A 20992-nucleotide genomic window follows, 5' to 3' on the forward strand; every position below is an offset into this window, starting at 1 on the left:
AGACGGGCTGCTAAATGCATGGGAGAATCACACCATCAATGGCAAGAAATGGCGAAAACATACCATGTTGATATTTAACACAAACACACAGCAGTTGCATGACAAAACTACAGAGAGACCGTACAAATGTAAACAGAATGAAATCCTGCCTAGTTTGGGAAAACAAACTTCACCTCTTCCTCCTCACAAATAAATACCTCCCAAAACAAACGTAGAAAATGCTTTAGAAGTATGACAACCTAAGGCCTAACAGACCAAAACACAAACACAACAATTACCACACTATTTACAAACAACTGTGTACATTCCCACCCAGACAAGAATTAAGCTATGAAATTGACACTGACTATGAATTAACGGTTTCGTCCTAAACTGACATCAATCCACCAATAGGTGAACCATATAGCTCACCACATAAAAAAAAAAAAAATAAATAAAAAATAAAAAAAAATAATTACACAAAGAGTACACAATCCTTACACAAATAGCGATACTGATTGGCTGTCTACTGACTGACCCAGTTGCTATGATAAATGCACTTGTCAAACATCACTTTTGCAATCTAGTTGGGGTTTGGGCAAATCCCCTAATCTATCAACACTGTGGGGTGTGGGGCCTACTGCAAATACACCATGAACACAGACAGACACAAAAATGCTACAATTTCCACAGCATAACCCAGTTCACCATATGAAATCACCAAATGATAACAATCTTTAAAAGTTGCCTAGGTAATCCCACAGATACAAAGTTGTAAATGTTGTACATTATTATGCTAAGCTATTTAGGATAAACTAAATTCTCAATACCACTCTTCTTCTACAGAAACAACCTCTAGTTTCCAATATATCAGCACCTGAGGACATGCCTCAACTAAAATAATTAGAAGAATTAGCAAAAATCGCTCAAATACAAGTGGCTTCAATTGTTTAACACTGTCATACATAAACAGCATGGCTTATTTGTTGTGTTGTTGTTGTTTCACATGTTTCACTAGCCTGGGTGTTCCCATGCTGCCTTGCGCGCGATTTGATTCACGCTGCTAAGGCAGCCTGGAGACCATGGAGCACATTTTCGCCTGAGATAGGGAACCAATCACAGAACAGGGGGGAAAGCAAGACGATGATGAGCTATGCACAGACGCATTTGATAGACATCCGTGACACCCAATAAACGGATCTGGGCATTTTTTTCAAATACGAGAAAATGAACATTTGGTTCCCAGACCACGTCTCATTGAGAAGTGGTGGCGCTAGCCAGGCTAATGTTTCACAGAAACAACTTTGCATAGCAGTGGTCTTACAAGACATGGTTTCGTTATTGAAAACTTGCACAGAGGTATTGGCCTTTGGCAAAAATGATTATAATTCTTTAGGATCTAGTTGAGTCTATATCAAATTAATTCAACATTATGCACTTGCATCACCTATCTCCACCCCTTTTCCAATACCCAATAAAAAGACCAGTACATTTTCAATGCAAAACATTCTTAGCTGAAACAAACATCACTTTGCTAATTGGTGGATAAACAATGCAGACTTTCAGTTGCAAAATAGTTGCAGTTTCACTCAAGGGGAGACAGTTTTCCACCATCTTGACCCCTCTTCTGCCACATGGAATGCCTAAGGTAGATAGAAATAGAAAATGAAGACATAAACAAAGAATGCCATAATTATGTGTGTCGCTTCCACTTGGGCTTTGAGGTCGGACATTTGTGCACTCCTTTGGTTTCTAATTGAGCGGAATAAGCTAAAATGGGGATGCTAGGAGAAAGATAAACTGGGAATGTATCTTCATGAATTAAAAAACAACAACACTTGCACCTATTTTAAGTCAGTTTTGCCCAGTTATCAAAAGGTCTTGATATCATAGTCATCATAGTCTATGGATGAAATGCTAATTTCCAAAATGTACATACCACAAGAGCAGCATTTTCTCATCAATGATTCTTGTCTCAAAAATGTATTTTCTTTGTCTCACAAGAAATAAAACAGCTCACTGATTCCTAAACAATAAGGAGATATATGAATAGATTGAGAAAGAAATTCAAAGGGAGCGGAGACTGAAGAGGGGCTATTTCTCAGGAGTTCAAAATAAGAAATTGGAGAACATGGTTAAAATCTCATACTGATTAAACTATGCTCAATTATGTCTAGGAGACATAGTATAGACAAAGGAGATTTTTTCCTTTCCTAATAGGCAGGAACACAAACTGGACAATGCACTGAGGTTACATCAATCTGTTAGATGTGAAGATTGACAAAATAATTTAGACTTTTTTCTTTTCTTTTGCAATAAAGACTTTGAAAGCATACACATAAAATAAACCCAAATTTAGAAATGTCGCAGTGCCAGTGAAAAACTCCATCCACCCAGTGGCAGGGCTGCTGACGTATTGTTAAGCCTTTTCTTTCATCTTCCCCACTCAACCCAACTCCATAAAAAAATACTATTAAATGGAAACTCTGCAACACAACTACTGCGCTGCTGTAAACATTTTCAGCCATGTACTTTTAAAATATTTATATTTTAGCAGACAGGGTCTTAACAGGTTATTCTTCTAGCATCAGACATTTTTCTGTAAACTTGAAGGAAGGATGTGGTAAACAACTATTTTAGTGTATAAACTAGTTTGGCTTAATATGGTTGTCAAAGATGATGTTAAATGCTAAATTGAGTATATTTACAATCTTGAACAGGACATCCCCTAAAAAAACTACCAGAGTATAATAAACAAATTTAAATAGCACTCGAAAAGGAAAATCTCTTGACTCTGCAAATCTCTGTGCTAAAATACTGAAATGGCCACAACCACTTTATGAAGTCACACTATAATTATTAAGTTGGGAGGATGGATACTTGATGGTTAGAGAGCCTGAGCCTGTGGCCTGCTTTAGGGCCTGAGTGATTCCAAGATGGTTGGACAAGGCTTACTGTGAGCAGCCAGCTATTGGTTTATTTGGGGATAGATAATTGAAGCCTTTATAATTGGGGAGGCCATGTCCCTTTTAATGTCAACATGGTACACTTCTGCAGTCTCACAGAGGACACAACTTTGTCAGCTTCAAAACATTACAGGTCCTTGTTTGGGTTTGCAGTCTAACAGTTATTTTTGTGTGTTTCCTTTTCACGGCATCATACATTTTGTTTTGTGGTACGAATCCAACACCATTTACACTGTTGTAATAAAAGCAGTCAGTGCAACACCAAAAAAAAAAAAAAACGACTTCTGTTTTCTGCATGACTTGGTATGGGACTTTGGTATTTCAAGTACATGCATCAAATTCAAATTAAAAGAGCATTCTCAAAGAGACACACTACAGGAACAAAAGAGTGAAGTTAACAGGGGCTCTTCTGTCAATATATATCACAGTTGAGATAATCACTCATAGGTTGGTCATGAAGGTCCTGGAATTCCAGAGAACAGGCTTCCTACTGCTGCATCTCTTTCACTCAAAGGCTGAACCAGCAACCTGACAAGGCCACCTGCAACCTGACAAGGCCACAGTCCATTTGAAATGTGAGACATACTATATGGTCATCATCTTACGACTTTGACTGTTGGCTGCTGAGGACGTGGAGAAGATAAATAAAAGGGTTGATTCCACACATAGTTTGCTAATTACCTATAAACACAATGGCTGCACCAACAGCCAACAGCTCAAAGCCATAAATAATGTCCAGAGATGGCTCTTGGACACAAGAGACCTCTATTTAGGGATCCAAAGAGATCTCTACACTATCTTTAAATGTTCAAGGAACTCTTGAGGCCAACTGTCAAAAATGAACATGTAGGCGAGAAATTCCATGTCTTTCCTCCTACACATTCTCTCAGTTTTTTCGGGCTGTCCTACACATTCAGCACAATCATGCACATGCACACATACACACACACAGCCACAGAGAGAGAGAGAGAGGAGAGAGAGAGAGAAAGAAAGAAAAAAAGAAAGAAAGAGAGAGAGAAGGAAAGAAAGAGAAATAGAGATACAGTAAACATTATACACAGTCCACTAAAGGTCAAAAGCCATGGTAAAGCTTTACAGCTTGCGAAATTATTCTGGCTTATATCAGGATCATAAAACACATCATTTAAAAAAAAAACTGGGTTTCAGTTGTCAAAATCATTCTAATGTCAAAACACTCACAGTGCAAATTAAGTATTTTTAGTTTGGTCAATTTTCTGCCAATGGCATGCTAAAAATAAAAACACTGGGCACAGATTATTTGATACCACTGACAGAGAAAATAACTTCCAGGAAAAGTATTCCAGTCAAAAATGCTATGTTTTTCCTACTTTCGGAATTTAAAAAGGTACCTCTTGTAGAGTAATCCTGTACTACAGAACAGCACAGGGCTAAATTAGGCCACTGGTGCACAACTCCTTTGCAGCAAATCATATTAAAATCATCCTGAGCTAAATGTCAGACGGACTGACTGAAAAGCTGAGGAATGGAGAATGTACAGTATAGAGCAAGAAGCACAGGAGGCAGGAATCAAAATTAGGCTCAAAATCAGCAGGCATGAAACGAGGCGATGTCCAAACAGCTAACCAAGGGGAAAAAAACAAAGATTATTTTTAAAATGTCATGCACAAAATCATCAAACAATCCTTGACCTATTAGAAACACCCTGTCAGGAAATGTCACATTTCTCTTGCATTTCTTTACAAAGGAGGTAGAGAGAAGCAATTGCTTCTGCTGTTTGTGATGTGTGAATCTCAGGCACCTACATACACCCAACTCCTTTCTCCACATTAATCACTTTGAAAGGGTGACAATTTGGTCTAAAAAAAGCCCTCCATATAGAGAAACAACAACAAGGATAAGAAAAGCATCACAGTAATGTTCAAGACAGTGGCTTTGGCATACAACACCTAGCTTGCTAGTCACCACTAACCCTGACACCACCTCCACAGCCGTATACTTTGGGTCACCAATCAGGAAAAAGACTGAACACTCTGGTCAGCCCATGTCCTCTTAGGTTGAGTGAGAACCCAACTGTAAGTGGTCGTTTTCCAGATGGTGCCCTCAAAACGGGCAACCTCATTGCTTGTGGGCAGAACTTCCTCCCCCAAACTCTGAACTTGGTAAAGTGCCCATTAACCAGGGAAACGCATAAACAAGATAAATCTTCTAGCTCTGGCTAGACCCTGAAATGACTCTATATGAAATCTTGACACAGACAGAGAGAAAAAAGCTGGAGGTCATTCAACCATGATCACAGCTTTACTGCTACACTGAGCATAGCCAAAATTGATGCAGTTTTGGTGTCCTTGTGCAGCAATGACATGTCATATTTAACAAACAAAAAAATACCAACTAGTCTGCAGACAATGGTACTAACCTTTCGCATAATTGGACTGAATTCCATAGCTTGATATATACAGCAATTATGTATTAATCTAAGGGAGATTTTATACAGAGTATATGATGCCAAACAAAGTAGGCAATGCAATACTTCTCTGAAGAAGATCTATGACTAATATAACTTTATTGTGACTGAGCACAAAACAAAACTTAACTTAAACAACTCCTTCAAAATAAGGATGTAACGATTACCGGTATAATGATAAACCGTGATAAAATGTTGATGATAACAATTACCGTTTACTTTTGAAATATCATAATTATCACGGTTGATTACCGTGGTGTTGAAACCGTGTGATTAATCCTTCCCAGCTTCATCCGAGCCCGCTTGACATACTGTAGGCCTGGTACAATGAAGCAAAACTGGTACCCTACTGATTCTGTGGTCTAATTGATGGTTTTAACTGCGATTCGGATTAGGCTACACCTGATTTTAAAAGGCGGAACATTTTCACTGCAAAACGTGCACTGTATCATTTAGCCACTCTGCGTCCACATTTAATCCGTTCCACTCACGTTATCAGAACACAGTAGCCTAAAGTTTCATTTCAAACACTTACTTTGGTCTCACTCATTGGATCCAAATAACAGTAATTGCAACCTCCAAGTCATGGTAGGGTAAGTTAAGCTATAAGCACATAGCCAATTAAACATGAAAAAGTGAACAGGACTCTTTTTGAAACTATTTTAGGTTGTATAGGCCTATCAGTGCTTTCTGAACATAATGACACACTTCATTGAACAAAAATACCGTGATAATACCGAAAATCATGATCATTTTTGTCACTATAACTGTGAGGTTAAATTTTCATACCGTTATATCCCTAATTCAAAAACGCCTTAAACTCCAGTAGAGTGATATTTTTAGGAAGTAGTAAACCAAATTTGTGTGCAGTTATGCCTCTTCAACAATTTTGTCTTTTCTGTAAGCCTCATGATGGTTAAACTTCCGGCAATGATTTGAGGCGTTTGTCTTTGGGTGTCTGTAATTGAACTTTAACTCATCCTGGTGGGTCACCACTATCACTCCTTACAATCATAAAATGAAAGTGTCTCTTAGTGGCCCATTTGGTTTATTAAAACATTAAATCTGTATTCCCTTCAACTTCCACGTAGGAGAAAAAAGAACAGGCTATGTATAGTTGCTACGTTTTGTCTTGGTGGCTAAATCAGTCACCTTAACCTTCAATTAGCTTTTTCCCCCCTACAAGTGGTGCCACAACATTAAGTCACCAGGAGAGTTAAAGGAAGGACAGAGTCTAAACACAGACAAACATGTCTCAGGAGGGTTTTGGCACCTTATCAACATGGCCAGGTGCTACATGACACCTAAATGTAGCAGAGATGTTCAGACTATAGTGTGAGATGCAGCATTACTGAAGCAAAAGTCATCTGGGAAATCAAGTGACTGTCATGTAAACCCCTACCCCCATTTCTTTTGTATGTCTAACAAGCCCAGCCTCAGACTACAATATAAGAAAAAGGCCCACTTGTTTCAACCACTAATCTGCTCCACTTGTCTCAAGTGGAAACTAACATAGACACCATTCAGTTACCATAGGAACACAACACAGTCAAGTATCTACTGTATGGAATTACATATGTGACGAGAAACACTGTTTACCAATTAAAACAATACATCACAGGAGCTAAATATGATGACAAAGAAACCATAGGAGTTAAAATGTTTTTCTATTTCCAGAACTCAAAGCAAATCATACTCTAAATGAGAAGGCACAAATGGCTCCCAAAAACAGTTACAACCATTATCTGCTTTAATTCCCTAACAACCACAAAGACAGAAAATCCCATGGCAAAATCCCAAATGATATCAGCACGCAATCTAACATCAGGACCATGAAAATACTGATACTATAATGGGATAACTGGAGGCGATCATGATTATGATCCAGTAAGCTGCTTTGTTAAGCTTGTGGCAGGTGTTTACATGTGGTCCCTGTGTGCCAGGTGCACTGCATGTACAATACTCATCCCATTAAACCAAACTCAAATTCACAGAATAATGTAGGAGATTATGCCAGGCTCACAACCCCACAGGAAGTTTATTTTTAGATGGGAATGCATTTTTTGTGACAGGATGCAAATCCAGAGAAATCAGTAAACAAGTTGCCTCTATGTGGTCACATATGCCCAGAGGGAGAATATCTATAAGATGCATTGATTGGAGTCTACAATGTTGTTAAGTGTCAGCTTCAGTCCATGTAACTCTGTCATTTGGCTTAAAAGGAGTTCCCTCAGGATGGCCGTGGTTCTCTTGGCTTTTGGCTATAAAGCGGAGAGGTTTTCAAATAATATGTTTAGCATACCGATTAAGGCTCACCGGAACCATAGCAACACGTGCCAAATCACTAATGCCACATGATCAAAAAGCACAGTTGGAGACAGAGATTGTTTCTCCTCATCTGTTTGGCTGAGACTCTTCTAAAATTATTTGAAAACAACAAAACAACACAGGATAAGACTGATAAAATTGTTCTTGCTTTTATGCAGCCAAAGGGAATGATCCATATGTCCAGTGTAAAGTGGCTACAATGTCTGAAACACACTCAGAAGTGACACAATTCAGTGCAACTTTAGACAGCCTATTCTAAAAGAACTACTGAACGAACAATGATATGTACTCTCCTTAACAAGATTATGACAATCTCAGCATTTGACAGCAAGTGTTATGATATATAAATGCCAGTATTAACATCAGAGAAGCCACAAACTTATTTCTGGCAACCAGTCTCTAACCACTACTCATAACACTCCCAAACACACACAGATACCACATACTAAAACAAATAACTCCCACAAGCTGTGGACAAGGTTAATGCCACAGAATGGTTGCATTACTATTTTAGTGAGTATTATTACATCCTCACATTTTTAGGGTGTGTACACAAGGATGACAGCACAATGATAGCAGGTCAATATTTCCTTGCAGTTTGGCGAAAGCAGACACAGAGGACTAAACTGATTAAGGTGGCTATAGATAATAACTAGATACTCAAAGATCCCCACCTACTGAAAGTGTTTGGCACTAAGTACTGGTTTTAAGATGCTGAAAATAGCTTACATTAGGACCACAATAGCAACTGTGGAAACTGGTTCCCATGAGAAACTGAAAGATCTCTACTATCCCCCCTGCTGTTGCTTTGCAGTACTGCACATACAGTAAAACAGTCTCATGACATGCTAGACTTTTTTGAACAAATAACAACTTTAATAGAAATTTGCTTAGCATAGGATTTTGACAACTCATTTTAATATCTTTCAGATGAATGAAAAATAATTAATATGTTAACACAGAAGTTTGCAAAAGTATAACTGGTTCTAATTAAACATCTATATATATTTGACAAATATTCTTCATATGAACTACAGACCTCACAAAACTTTTACTGATAACTCAACACATTTCTAACTTAGTTCCATTTTTACTTATTTCAGACACTTTTAACAAGTATATGTACACAATTGTCCTCTCCCAACACACTTTTGCCTGGGCTGATAACAACTAAAAACGATTTCTTTTTTTTTTTTTTTAAAACAACTTTTTTTTTTTTCAAAGAAAGCCTCAAAAAGTCACTGACAAAATACCTTTATATATTTTTTTTCAGTGTAAGTTTAGACAAAGCCATCCAAAATGTAGCATGGCTTCACAAGGGACAACAAACCCCTCATTGAAGCTGACATCACACAAGGGAGGTGCCTCAGCACTAGGTAGATGCTGGGTGATGCTGGAGGCCGACTCCATATAAATACCCGTATGACTTCACATCAAAACAGTAGCAGCTCCACAGACAGACTCAACACCTGAGGATTTATTGCACAGCCCGGGACAGCAGCCCCGAGTCCTACCCCTCTGAATTTTGGAGCCCAGACCTTCTGGTAAGTGTTCCCTTATCTTCTCTATGACCTGCATGATTTTGATCATCTCATGTGACCTTGCTCATGAGATCCTATAAGGCGAAGAGTGTGTCTACAGATCAAATCTGTAGATCATGTTTGTAGAGGAATGCATGCAAAGACATACATGGGTTGAATAGAGTGAGTGATGGAAGTGATGGAATACTGTGTTCTGTGTCACCTCGAGTGTGACTTATTCTTCGTCTGCTCCTATTTTTTGTGATGTGTTTTGATCAGTACAGCAGACAGAATGAAAAAAAAAATTGAAGTTCACAATCATGCTCATGCTGCAGCACCATGAGAAGTTGACTAGCCTGTGCTGGCTCTATTACATCTTCCAGGTTTAGCTTCAGAGGATGGACCTCCGACTCAATTGCGTTCTACTTCTGGTGGTGGCCTTGGCAGAGGCCACCCCAGAAAGATACCACTACCAAGTGAAGAAGCACCACCCTCCACCTCCAGTCAAGGCCCACCGTATGTCTGCATATTTTATTTACCGTAATTTCCCAAGTATTAGCCGTGGCTTATACATTCATTTTGCAAAATGTCTTCAGCTATGTGGTTAATACACGGGGGCAGTTAACATGGTATTAATATGGTTTTGTTTTTTTAACTTGCATAAGTAACTTGCACACAGTCCTGCGTCTTATACACAATGTGACTAATACGACATTACTGTACCATCTAATTTGATTGGGCCATAATACATCAGCTTTGAACGACACCGTTTTTCACTGCAGGATATGACTGCATATTTGCTGCATGCTAAACAGGCAGGCATGTTCAATGTCTACACAAACAAAACAGCACAAGTAGACCCAAGATTATATCAAAAGGAGATAAAATTGCCATTTAGACTACTACTACTGTCTGTGCCAAATGAATGTCATTTAAGTGAATACAACAAGATACAATATTTATTCATTAAGTTGTAATTATAATTACTGGGACAACAATGGCCAAATAAGCAAAAAGGAAAAAAAGGTCAGCAGAAGAAGCCAATTAATATGTTTAATTCAAATGAGCTTTCATGTATATGATACCTATGAGTACTGTTGCATGTAGCATATTGCCTCATTACTTATTCACTTGGACTTGCTCATGCATTGACAAGCAGATTTCCTATAATACACAGAGAGATGCATATAGCTCCACAGGTGAAATTATATTAATATATATGGTTTAAACACTTCTGTATATCTGAGACAATCATATTGATCTGACGATTCAGAGAAAATGTGATCATGAAATATTGGACTCACTGAGATAACAATAGCCTGTGAGTACCCGTTCCTGCTAAGGCTCTTTCCCACAAACTCCCATCTATGGGTCAGAGAGAGTACAACGGAAGAAGCTTACACCACTTCCACAACCTTCACAGTTTTTCTGTATGATTCACACACTTTAATCACAGGACGTTTTGTCTATGTTTAAGAGCTGTGGCTCCAAAAGTGACTTAAAACTGAACATTGTGTCAACTAAGGTGCAATTAATATAAAAAGAGACTAGAAGTTCAAATTCATTCTCCATGAAAGTCCACTCGTGGTTTTCACGGGTGACATGCCAACACTTAAACAGGTCTTTCCTAGGGTCAGCTGAGGCTCTTTTTTGAAAACTGTCCAGACCAGATGTTACCATGGCATGCTAGGCACACCCAAAACAAACCACTTTTGAGGTGCTAAATTATGCCACAACAGTTTAGACCAAAACAATCCAAAAAGTAAATTACAAAAATCCAAGGGGCAAGTCTTTTACTCAAGCAAACCGTTTTTTCAGGAAATATAGTATATTATATTATTACTGAATAAATGCTATTTGACATTATTATATATTAACTGTTACTAATGGTCAAGAATTATTGATTGATGTTATATTTTGAAGAATAAACAAGGATATCACAACATCAAAATTTGAAAATTGCCCCCGTCATTGCTGGTTAGTTTTATGAGCTGTGGCTACAGCTGGGGAAGCACCGCTGGCAACCGACACTGCTATGGTGGCTTTTAGCAACCTGCTGATTTCTAACTCTCAAATAGTAGATTAGGTTCTTCAACTGCTAGTCTAAAACAAAAGAGACATAGCTGGGTGTAACAAAAAGTCCACAATAGCTGCACAACATTCCAAACTGTTTTTTGGAGTATTTTATAGTAGAATGCTGAATATTAATATAATATGTGCTGCAATACATCGCATTGAGATGGGCGGGGGGAAATAAAGGAAAGAAAACACAACATTTAAATGTTGCTTTCATACTTAAAACTGAATATTGATTTAACATTTCTATGCTCTCAGTTCTAACATTTTTTTTTTAAATCCATACTAAGAGTGTAGCTCTGCTCTCATTTGGCTTGTAAACTGACATGCCATATGTCCTGCTTAGCCTTCACATGCTCCAAACACAGTTGAGGTCACACAAGGTTATGTAATGACCTTACCTCAGGAATGAAAATGACTTGACAGTGCCACGGAAGAGCAGGGCAAATACATTTCATGCCAGAATTCAGTAATCTGGAGTCAGTAATTCTTATTTATCCTTAAAATGACTTTCTCACAATATCCCATGTTGTTGCTAATTAAAGCTACATTGAGTCAGATTTTTGAAATACATAAAAAGATCATGCTGCATCATACGTCTTCAACATGCTCATACAAAAAAAATGTATACTGAAAATGAATTTCCACATCAAAACTAGAAAAGTATGCAACAAAATACACCATCACCTACTATGATCATAGCTCAGAGAGATGACTGATAACTAGCAGAGTAGACAATGGAATGATCAATTTATCCAACCTACTGATGCATGAAAGCACTGGCCATCAATACCAGTACACAAAAAGAGGACACCTTCATCTAACCTCAAAGGGGATTCAGCTTTAACTGAAGAAAAGGGACACATGCTTAGAACATATTTTATCCACAGAAAGCTGCAGATCTTTGCTTGAACTCACTAATTTCAATCAAATGGAAACTGTAAATTTGAGTGATGCAGTTGAAAGGACCATGATGGTATTTTTCAGCAATGTATGTCCATACATCACATTGTAATTTTGTGTGTCTATTTTTTAGCTATCCCTGGGGAGCCAGGACCTCAAGGTAGCCCTGGATTACCTGGACCACAAGGGCCCCCCGGAGCCCCTGGAGCACCTGGAAAAAGTGGCGTTGGACACCCTGGACCAAAGGGTCCCCCTGGACCACCAGGAGCACCCGGCTACTCTGCAACTGGCAAGCCCGGTAACCCAGGATCCCCTGGGAAGCCTGGCGCCAATGGTCTTCCTGGGGCAAAAGGACATGCTGGTCCTCCAGGTGCAATGGGCCCTAGAGGGGCATCAGGTAGCCCTGGAACCCCTGGACCTGCTGGATACTCTGCTGTTGGAAAACCTGGACCTGTAGGATCTCCAGGGCCAATGGGACCAAGTGGTGGAATGGGACCTTCTGGTTCACCTGGCATGCCAGGAATGCCAGGTCAAAAAGGTGAAAGAGGTGTGGGCATTCCAGGCTCACCAGGTGGCCCAGGTGGAATGGGACCAATGGGTCCCGTTGGTCCACCTGGAAAGTCTGGAATCGGGGCACCAGGTGCAACAGGACATCCTGGTGATCCTGGAAAGCCAGGTGGCCCAGGTAGAGATGGTATTCCAGGAACTCCTGGTCAACCAGGTTTAAAAGGCCACCCTGGCCCTCCAGGAGTGGGCGCTCCAGGTAAATCTGGAGTAAATGGTAGCCCTGGCATGCCTGGCCAACATGGGCCTAAAGGTCCACAAGGACCTGCCGGACAGCCAGGGTCTCCAGGTCTACCAGGTGTTGGCAAGCCAGGGCCACATGGAATTCCAGGAGACAGAGGTGCACCAGGTTCTCCAGGTACAACAGGGCAGAAAGGTGAGCCAGGCCCAACAGGATTTACAGGTGCTCCAGGAGCTATTGGTCCCATAGGCCCAGCTGGTCCTCAGGGAGCTAGGGGATTTCAGGGAGAGCAAGGTGCTATGGGTGCTAAAGGTGATATGGGAGGCATGGGACCTCAAGGGCCAAAGGGTCTTAAGGGTGATCAGGGACATCAAGGTTTAACAGGAAAGCCAGGTATTCCAGGTACTGTTGGACCAACTGGCCCTACAGGTCATATGGGACATCAAGGTCAAAAGGGTGAGCAGGGTTATACTGGTGCACCAGGTATTCCAGGTACAAAGGGGCCAGAAGGAGTTAAGGGGCATCCAGGACCACCTGGACCAAGAGGAGAGCGGGGAGAAAATGGGTTCCCAGGGGGTAGAGGGCCAGTTGGGCCAAGTGGTCCAAGTGGAATCCCAGGGCTTAAAGGTCATCCAGGTCCCCCAGGTGCTCCTGGGCCCGCAGGTGTCATTGCTAAGGGAATGTCTGGTCCTCAAGGGCCACCAGGACCTCCTGGTGCCAGAGGTCATGATGGTCTCCCAGGTCCATCTGGACCCCCAGGAGCCCCTGGCCCACCAGGTGAGGTCATTTACCATCATGAGAAGAGCATGCCAATAAAATCCCATGAGGTTATGCCTGTTGCTCATGAGTTGGTTAAGGCCCCAATGTCTGCCTTTTCGGCTGTTCTGACCAGGGCTTACCCACCAGCAGGTTCCCCTATTGCCTTTGAGACCGTTTTGTACAACGGTGAGCAACATTATGATCCTAGCTCTGGAATCTTTACCTGCCAAGTCCCTGGACTCTATTACTTTGCTTACCATATGCATGTCAATGGGGCAAATCTCTTGGTTGCACTTTACAAAAATGGTCAGCCAGTGGTTTTCACTTATGACGAGTATAATAAGGGATTCCTGGATCAAATGTCTGGAAGTGCTGTTCTTGAGTTGCACGCTCATGACACAGTTTACATCGCAGTTCCTGATGAGGAATCTAATGGCGTGTTTGCTGCTGATAATGTTCACTGCTCTTTCTCTGGTTTCCTAATTGCCGCAACGTGATACAGACACTGAACAAAACAGCAAACTTTAACATCAAAGAGCAGTTTGTCAAAAAACAAACATTTGCAATCACCATCACTAAGTGCAGGTAATTTTGTTTAGTAATGAGCACTTTTATAAGGTGTACCCAAAACATTATATTGAATGGTTTGCTGAAGAAAGTAAACATAAAATTCCACAAGACCCTTTCAAAAGCCTAACTATGTTAAGTACACTTCTATGGTAACATGAAGATTTTCCATCCATATGTATTGTTTAAAATGTGTTTAAAATCCTGTTCATTATTGTTTTCTGGCTTTAGTGTGAGATACGCCAATCTTGACATGTATAATAGAAAAGTTCACTTCTAAATGGCAGAAATTTTGTAAAATTGTAACTAGATGTCATATGACAAGCAGAAATTACTAGAAATGAAGGACAAGTCTGTTAATGCAACATTTGTTTTGTATATCAAAAGATCACATTATGTACAACATATTGACCGAAATAAAAAAATATTCTAGTTCCCAAACTGATCAGTCTCCTTCTTCTTACCATAAGTCATCAACTGTCTTCAAGGACACTTCTGTAATCTAACACCCACAACCCTTACCACTCAAAAACGTACTAATACCATTTTAGTAGTAGGGGTGTCACGATTTCGAATTTAAATCGAAATCGATCAAAATTACATCTCAATCTTGAACTCAAATGTAGAATCGACGATGCAGCCACTCCCCCAATGTCACGTCCAGCATGTATGCCAAGACGCACAAACGCACACACACGTGCTGAACTGCAGCGTCAACACTCCTCTAATTTTAGGCTGCAGCCACTTAAAATATACACATCAACCGGACGAAAATCGAAGCCCCTCTTGCTACTCTGAAATCACCGGTGTGGAAGTATTTTGTCATTCACGTCAATTAACACTAACTTAGCCTACTCAACTAAGCAAGTGAAAAGATGATCTAGTTGCAGTCCAAAATTACCTTAGGGCTTAAACTGCACATTGATTAGGACATATTCCATGAACACTAACCTTGGGTCTTGAGAGTGTGCTGAAACAATGAAATTATCATTCTGTGTTGTATAATTCCACTTTGTTCACGTCTCTGTTTAATGTTTGTTCAGTTTGCAACCTCGCGGTTGGAACGGTTTAAAAAAAAAAACCTCCCCCCTGAAACAGAATTGAAAAAGGCCAAAAAAAGTAAATAACATATAAGGAATGCATTAATAGCAATATTAAAATAGATCGAAAATCAAATCGTGACTTTAAAATCGAAAATTAAATCGAATCGAGGATTTGGAGAATCGTGAAACCCCTATTTAGTAGAATGGTTAAAGGCGAACTATGCAGGTTTTTTAGCTTAATTTTCCTTCACTTAACAGCTTCGGAGTCATTGGAATGGTTATATGACTTTTTTCGGGATGAATGGTGGCTGTCACGCTCCCCCCTTGCGCCTGTGACCGGAAAAACCACCCTTGCAACTTCGGGCCGGTGGCCTCAGTGTCAGGAAGTATAACGAGTGTAACGAATTGCTTTACTGCATTTAAATACACATACACTCCAGGCACCGGCTAGAACAAGGTAGCGATGGTGTTTCTCAGACATTCATCATGACAGAGCCAGCGAAAAAGAATCAAAAACCTAGAAAACAGTGAGGAAATTGCCAATACTGCATAGTTTCTCTTTAATAAACATATGCTTTGCCACTTGCTGCCCTACGTATCTATATGCACCTCTGTTTTGATGGTTTCTCTTGCAGAACTGCAAAACCGACTTTTAAATGTGAATATAAAAAGTCCACGCTAACTCACCTTTAAATGCTGATGTGTTGTAATTGTGATCAATAGCGGCAATCATGTCTTTCCAAAAGTCAGATGTCACCTCATTACCACGCTGTAAATGGTGAAAAGTTTGCCAATGAATACCAATGAAAAATACAAAATATGAATTGTTGTGTTCAAACAACAATAACAACTTTTTTAAGGAGAAGTACTGTAACATCATTTAAACATCCTTGGGCTTTACCTTGTGCAACATATCCACGACTCTTGCACAGAGTAGTGCTCCAGGGAGGTCAAAGTAGTTGTCATAGAAATAGTATTTTGCTGGAGAATGATAGAAAATACTTAAAAATATATATTTAACCCCAAAGAAACACACGTTGGGCCCTAATTTAAACAATATGCAAAGTCACTCAATGAGCAAAGTGTCTTGTGCCTGGACTAAAGCTATTGTGTAGCGTGTGGGAGCACTGAGCTAATCCACCAATGCTTGAGCTTAAGATCTTGCTCATTGTATTGGATTAGCAAATAGGTTTTGCCTTGTCATTAAATTAAGGTAAAACTTCCAATAATAGCTAAGTCTCCAATGACCATAGGTCCTAGAAATAAACGCCGGGGAAATTAAATGCACTTTTCATGACTAATACAAAAGAGTGCATACAGCAGTTCTATTCTTTTCTTCTTTTTAAAAATTGAAATAGCACCGGTTTGGGAAAAGTAGTTTCTTCAACTATATAGAAGGGCCACACGGTGGTTTGAAAGGGGGGGGTTGTCTGAGGAGTTGTAAATCGTCCACTGCTGAAAGAGGAATTATATGCAACAAGGAAAGGCTCGTGCAATCTTAACAACTGCAGGGAATTGTGTTCGACCTGGATTTTCAATATCACTGTTTATCACTAACAATGATTATTAAGTTAACTCATGGGAGTCTAACATTAAGGCCAGGTGACTTTGCAGCCCTGCTTTCACTTGTGCCGTTGAAGTTGAACTTGACAAAGACAGCAGAAGTTTCTTTAATGCTTTTATCTAGTGTTTCCTAGTCTTTTGTTAGGAATACTGTAGGCCTATTTCTCATTGACCGAAATGGGCAGTTACATGCTACAGCTACACGTAACCTTGTAAGCCTGAGCTTAATTTGAAATAAACGCAGGTCTCTTATAATCGCAGTGGCCCCAATAAACACTGTTAACTAAGTAATTAAAGTAATTATTGGAAGTTTTAGTTAGACTTTACACTTTTGCCCCTCCCCACACACACATACACATTATTTAAATTAGGGCCCTTGAAATAAATGGCTATAACATAATAACAATACTGCACCAGATCGTGTGTACGAGGTATTAAGGCTATTGAAATGCTTCCATTCCCTCTTTGAACCATAGTGCTTCAGTAAGTCTTCTGTGCTAAGGTCATGTGTCCCATGGGTTGCCCTGGATTGAAAAAAGGGAATCAACTATAGGAGCAGCAGCATCCCTTCTCCAAAAGGTGAAGTGCCATATTAATGTGCCAAATGTCAACAATGACAAATAATTATAATCTGACAAAAAAAAAATAATGCATGCACCTCCTAATCACAGGTATCCTCTCCCAAATAATCAGCCATGTATTTTCATTCTCAATCAATTACATCAAAAATAACTTTTAGAAATAATTGAATACCTCAAAACAGTTCCATCTGCAGCCAATTTTACAAGGTTTCCATCTTCGAGGTCCAACACTAAACCTTTGAAACTGTAAAATAATAAATAACAAAATACATTGATTTGGGGTTAATGAACCAGAGATTTCATGTTGACGCTAAGGACATTTTCAATTTTCATTACAGGCTACACCTGATCTTAACAACTTCAGGCTCTGCGAAGTCAAGTCACGACAGACTCATTTAAAATGCATGACTGGTGACGCGGTGTCTGTGCATCATCTCCTTGACCTACGTGTTATTATCACACATAGGCTACTGATGTATTCGGTAGCCTGTTATCCAATTTAAGATGAAAAGGAGACAAAGCCAACTCACCAAAAATCCCAGGTGGCGGGACTGAGGGTCAAAAGATCTTGGTCATATCCTTTATGTTCCACCAAATACCTGGCAAAGCTTTCATAGATAAGCTGCAACATAGGAACATATCTGAAGGTTGATAATCGCGAACAGGCTATGTTAAATCATCACATACAGGTTGAATGTTCAACATCAAGGATAAACGGTCAGTGAGCATCACTCAGTTACATAAGGCATGGTGCTGTGTCAAGTCATATATGTGAGTAGCGCAATAGGCCACATATGATTCATTTTGCACAATATGAGACGAGGATGATGAAAGCCATACAAACTAAACCCTGTCACATACTATCGCCTAGTAGTAGTAGTCTAGGCTGCTACAACCGATACTGCTGCAGCGAGCAGTGAGGCTATGTTTGCAAGGAGCTGATTCTGTGATGCCTATAAAAAGGCCATCTGAAATCCTTATTTGACCAAATCATTACGTACGAGAATGCACAGACCTAGCATACTCAATTTGGTAGCGCACGAATCTAATCTAAGTCAAATATAGGGAGCTATGCAGCATATTCACTGACTGATTGCTTCAATGAGTTCTCATTCAAATAAAAAAAAATAAAAGCCTGCGTCTCCAAGAGGAGTAGGCTATCATATAATAATCATACTCAAACTCACCCTAGAGGTCTCCTTCAAATGGTACCGACATAGGGTATGGTCCAAATCGAAACCAATTACATCACAGTCTGAAAGACAGAAATATTCGCTCATAATGACTGGTGACAGGAAGGTGAGACTACGCTGCCCCGAAGTTTTGTGTCGACCAGTATCACTGTCACTGATGACTAAAAACTGCACCGCTAGCTATGGTGGCTAACGTTAGCTAATGGACGGGGAATCTTCCACTGCATGTGTCAGTTAGGCGACACGTGGGACAGCCTTACGTTACAAAACACTGATATTGGTACAGGTCATCAAAGCAATAGTAAAGCTTATAATATGGTTTACAAAGAAATCAGTGCTATAATGAAATCACAAACAGTCGTGAGAAGCAAAACACTCATATGTGACTATCATTAAGCTACTTTTTGTTTCAGACTTCCGGGTAAATGTACCGTAATGTATGATGTAGAGGTGAAATTCAAGTTTAACTTGGTTTTGCAAGGGTCATAGGGCCAAAGATTGTTAAGGCAGAGCAAGATATTTCATCAGGAGCCACTTCCGGGAACCCGGATCGCACGAGGGGGGGGGGGGGGGTCAAAATCCCCCTTTATGCAGAGCAGAGGCAGCGACTGCTCCATTGAAGTCTATGGGCATAGCTCAGAATTTCACCACATGTGTTAAGGTCTAGGTTCTATAGAGTTAGGAATTAGCCTGGCGGGGCCATCCTATATCATTGAGATGTATAGTCTGGCATCGAACCATTCACCTCGCTTAATCCAAGGGGCGGGCAGAGAATTGTCTTTCAAACTGCCTAGGCATGCAATAGGCCAGCGCTACGACCATATCCGTATCCGGTCGGCAAAACGGCAAATACATCCTTCTTCGAAAGTAATGACTTAAGTGCATTGTGTTGCTCAACTTTCAAAGAAAAAGTCCAACTCCTCCAAAGTTGACGCCAACGCCGATTCAAACAACCGCTCTTCGTTCGCCATAGCCACCTTCCTTGTTGTTCACAGTCGCAGGACTGTCGTTATCCTGTTAAGCACGCCTTAAGACTCTCTAACAAAATAGAGCGCTGTGATTGGAGAACATCCATGGTGCTAAGCCAATAGAAATCCCTATGGTTCGATACTAGACGTACAGGCTGAGCAAATTAATTTGCTGCCGCTAGGGTGCGTCTAGATTTCTAGGCTAGTTAGGAATGTGAATTTCGGGCACATTTTCATGATCCTCAAACCCTTCTGAACATTTCAGGTACATTTTTAGCATTTTTGAGCAATCCAGTCTGGAGAAAATCAACCTTATATCAGGTGTGCGCTGGTTATTTATGCCGCTGCTGTTGGCCGGTTGCAACCATAGACAGTAAAAGAAATGGACGAACAGACTCCGTCGTTTTCAATGGGAGGGCACTGAGTCAAATAGAACGATTTTTCAGTTGGTCCCCCCAGTACTGCACAGACTCACACTTAACTTCGTGACGTTAGCCATCAAACTGAATCTTGTAACTCATATGATAGATACACAGAAATTCTTCTCACACTTCCTTCGCCTTCAAAGTAATCAAAGTTAAACATTTATTTATGTATTATTATTAATATCATCCTCACCAAGTCGTGTTAATGTTGAAGCTACCATACATGATCATCTTCAAAAACATGCTAAAACAAAACAAAAAAGTTATAGTCTTGAAGCTAATCTTCTTTACACTTTTCCGACCTACGGTCAATCCATCGAAAACCTCTGAAATGATTAGTGCCGTTTTTAAAAAAATTAGGTTTACTTTTTTATTATTATTAGGTTGCCTCTGTGTAATGCTTTACCTTAACATACGGTCGTGTATGCTAGGTTTTGCTCATGAGTTACCGTCATAGACAGTAAGGTGGACTGAGCTTCTTATCCAAACAATACGGTTATCTCCCTACGGCGCGAAAGAGAGATTACGTCAAAGCTAGCTTCCCTCCAACTGAACAAGCAAAACATTCTTCTTACGGGTAACCAACGTTACGGACGAGGTAGTGGAGTTTGTTTTGCCTTTGTAGTGTTTATGTGGATTACACAGAAGCTACGATATCAGCACAGGATATATGTTATATGAAGTTATGGTATTTCAAAAAAATCCTAGAATGAATGGGCTTCTATGGGAGTTAGCAGAGAGGTGGTCCCTCCAGCCTACGTCGATTCTTCTACTTCCGGGAATTCGCCTGCCCCCTTGGTTGCAACTTACGCTCGTCAATACGTCATCGGCACGCCTCTTTATGCAGACAGGATTCGATCCCCATTTCGCGCCCATACACATGAACTACGACGAAGTATCTTGCTCCGCCTTAACAATCTTTAATAGAGC

General features: G+C 40.1%; 2 protein-coding genes across 2 annotated transcripts in view; one reads left to right on the top strand and one right to left on the bottom strand.

Annotated features, from left to right (window-relative positions):
- The window catches only part of nt5dc1 (5'-nucleotidase domain containing 1), a 49264-nt gene extending 30188 nt beyond the window's left edge, over window positions 1-19076 (bottom strand). The window contains exons 1-6 of the mRNA XM_042094627.1: window positions 18664-19076; window positions 18007-18098; window positions 17649-17720; window positions 17310-17419; window positions 16234-16313; window positions 16020-16101 (exon numbers count right to left, since the gene is read on the bottom strand). Of these exons, the coding sequence (XP_041950561.1) occupies window positions 16020-16101; window positions 16234-16313; window positions 17310-17419; window positions 17649-17720; window positions 18007-18098; window positions 18664-18756 (529 nt within the window). The 5' untranslated portion in view covers window positions 18757-19076. The remainder of the gene's footprint in view (window positions 1-16019; window positions 16102-16233; window positions 16314-17309; window positions 17420-17648; window positions 17721-18006; window positions 18099-18663) is intronic.
- Window positions 9134-14730, top strand: col10a1b (collagen, type X, alpha 1b). Its single transcript, XM_042094614.1, has 3 exons — window positions 9134-9263; window positions 9623-9755; window positions 12352-14730. The coding sequence occupies exons 2-3, from the start codon at window positions 9638-9640 to the stop codon at window positions 14217-14219; spliced, it is 1986 nt and encodes a 661-aa protein (XP_041950548.1). The 5' UTR covers window positions 9134-9263; window positions 9623-9637; the 3' UTR covers window positions 14220-14730.
- Window positions 19077-20992: the final 1916 nt, after the last annotated feature.

This window comes from Alosa sapidissima, chromosome 6 (assembly GCF_018492685.1).
Source record: "Alosa sapidissima isolate fAloSap1 chromosome 6, fAloSap1.pri, whole genome shotgun sequence".
NCBI classification, from domain to species: domain Eukaryota; kingdom Metazoa; phylum Chordata; class Actinopteri; order Clupeiformes; family Clupeidae; genus Alosa; species Alosa sapidissima.

Bases quoted from the DNA above. Each gene is read 5' to 3' on its own strand.
- col10a1b (XM_042094614.1), top strand. From the start codon at position 9,638: ATGGACCTCCGACTCAATTGCGTTCTACTTCTGGTGGTGGCCTTGGCA. The intron at 9,756-12,351 runs GTATGTCTGCAT...TCTATTTTTTAG, and splicing joins ACCTCCAGTCAAGGCCCACC to CTATCCCTGGGGAGCCAGGA.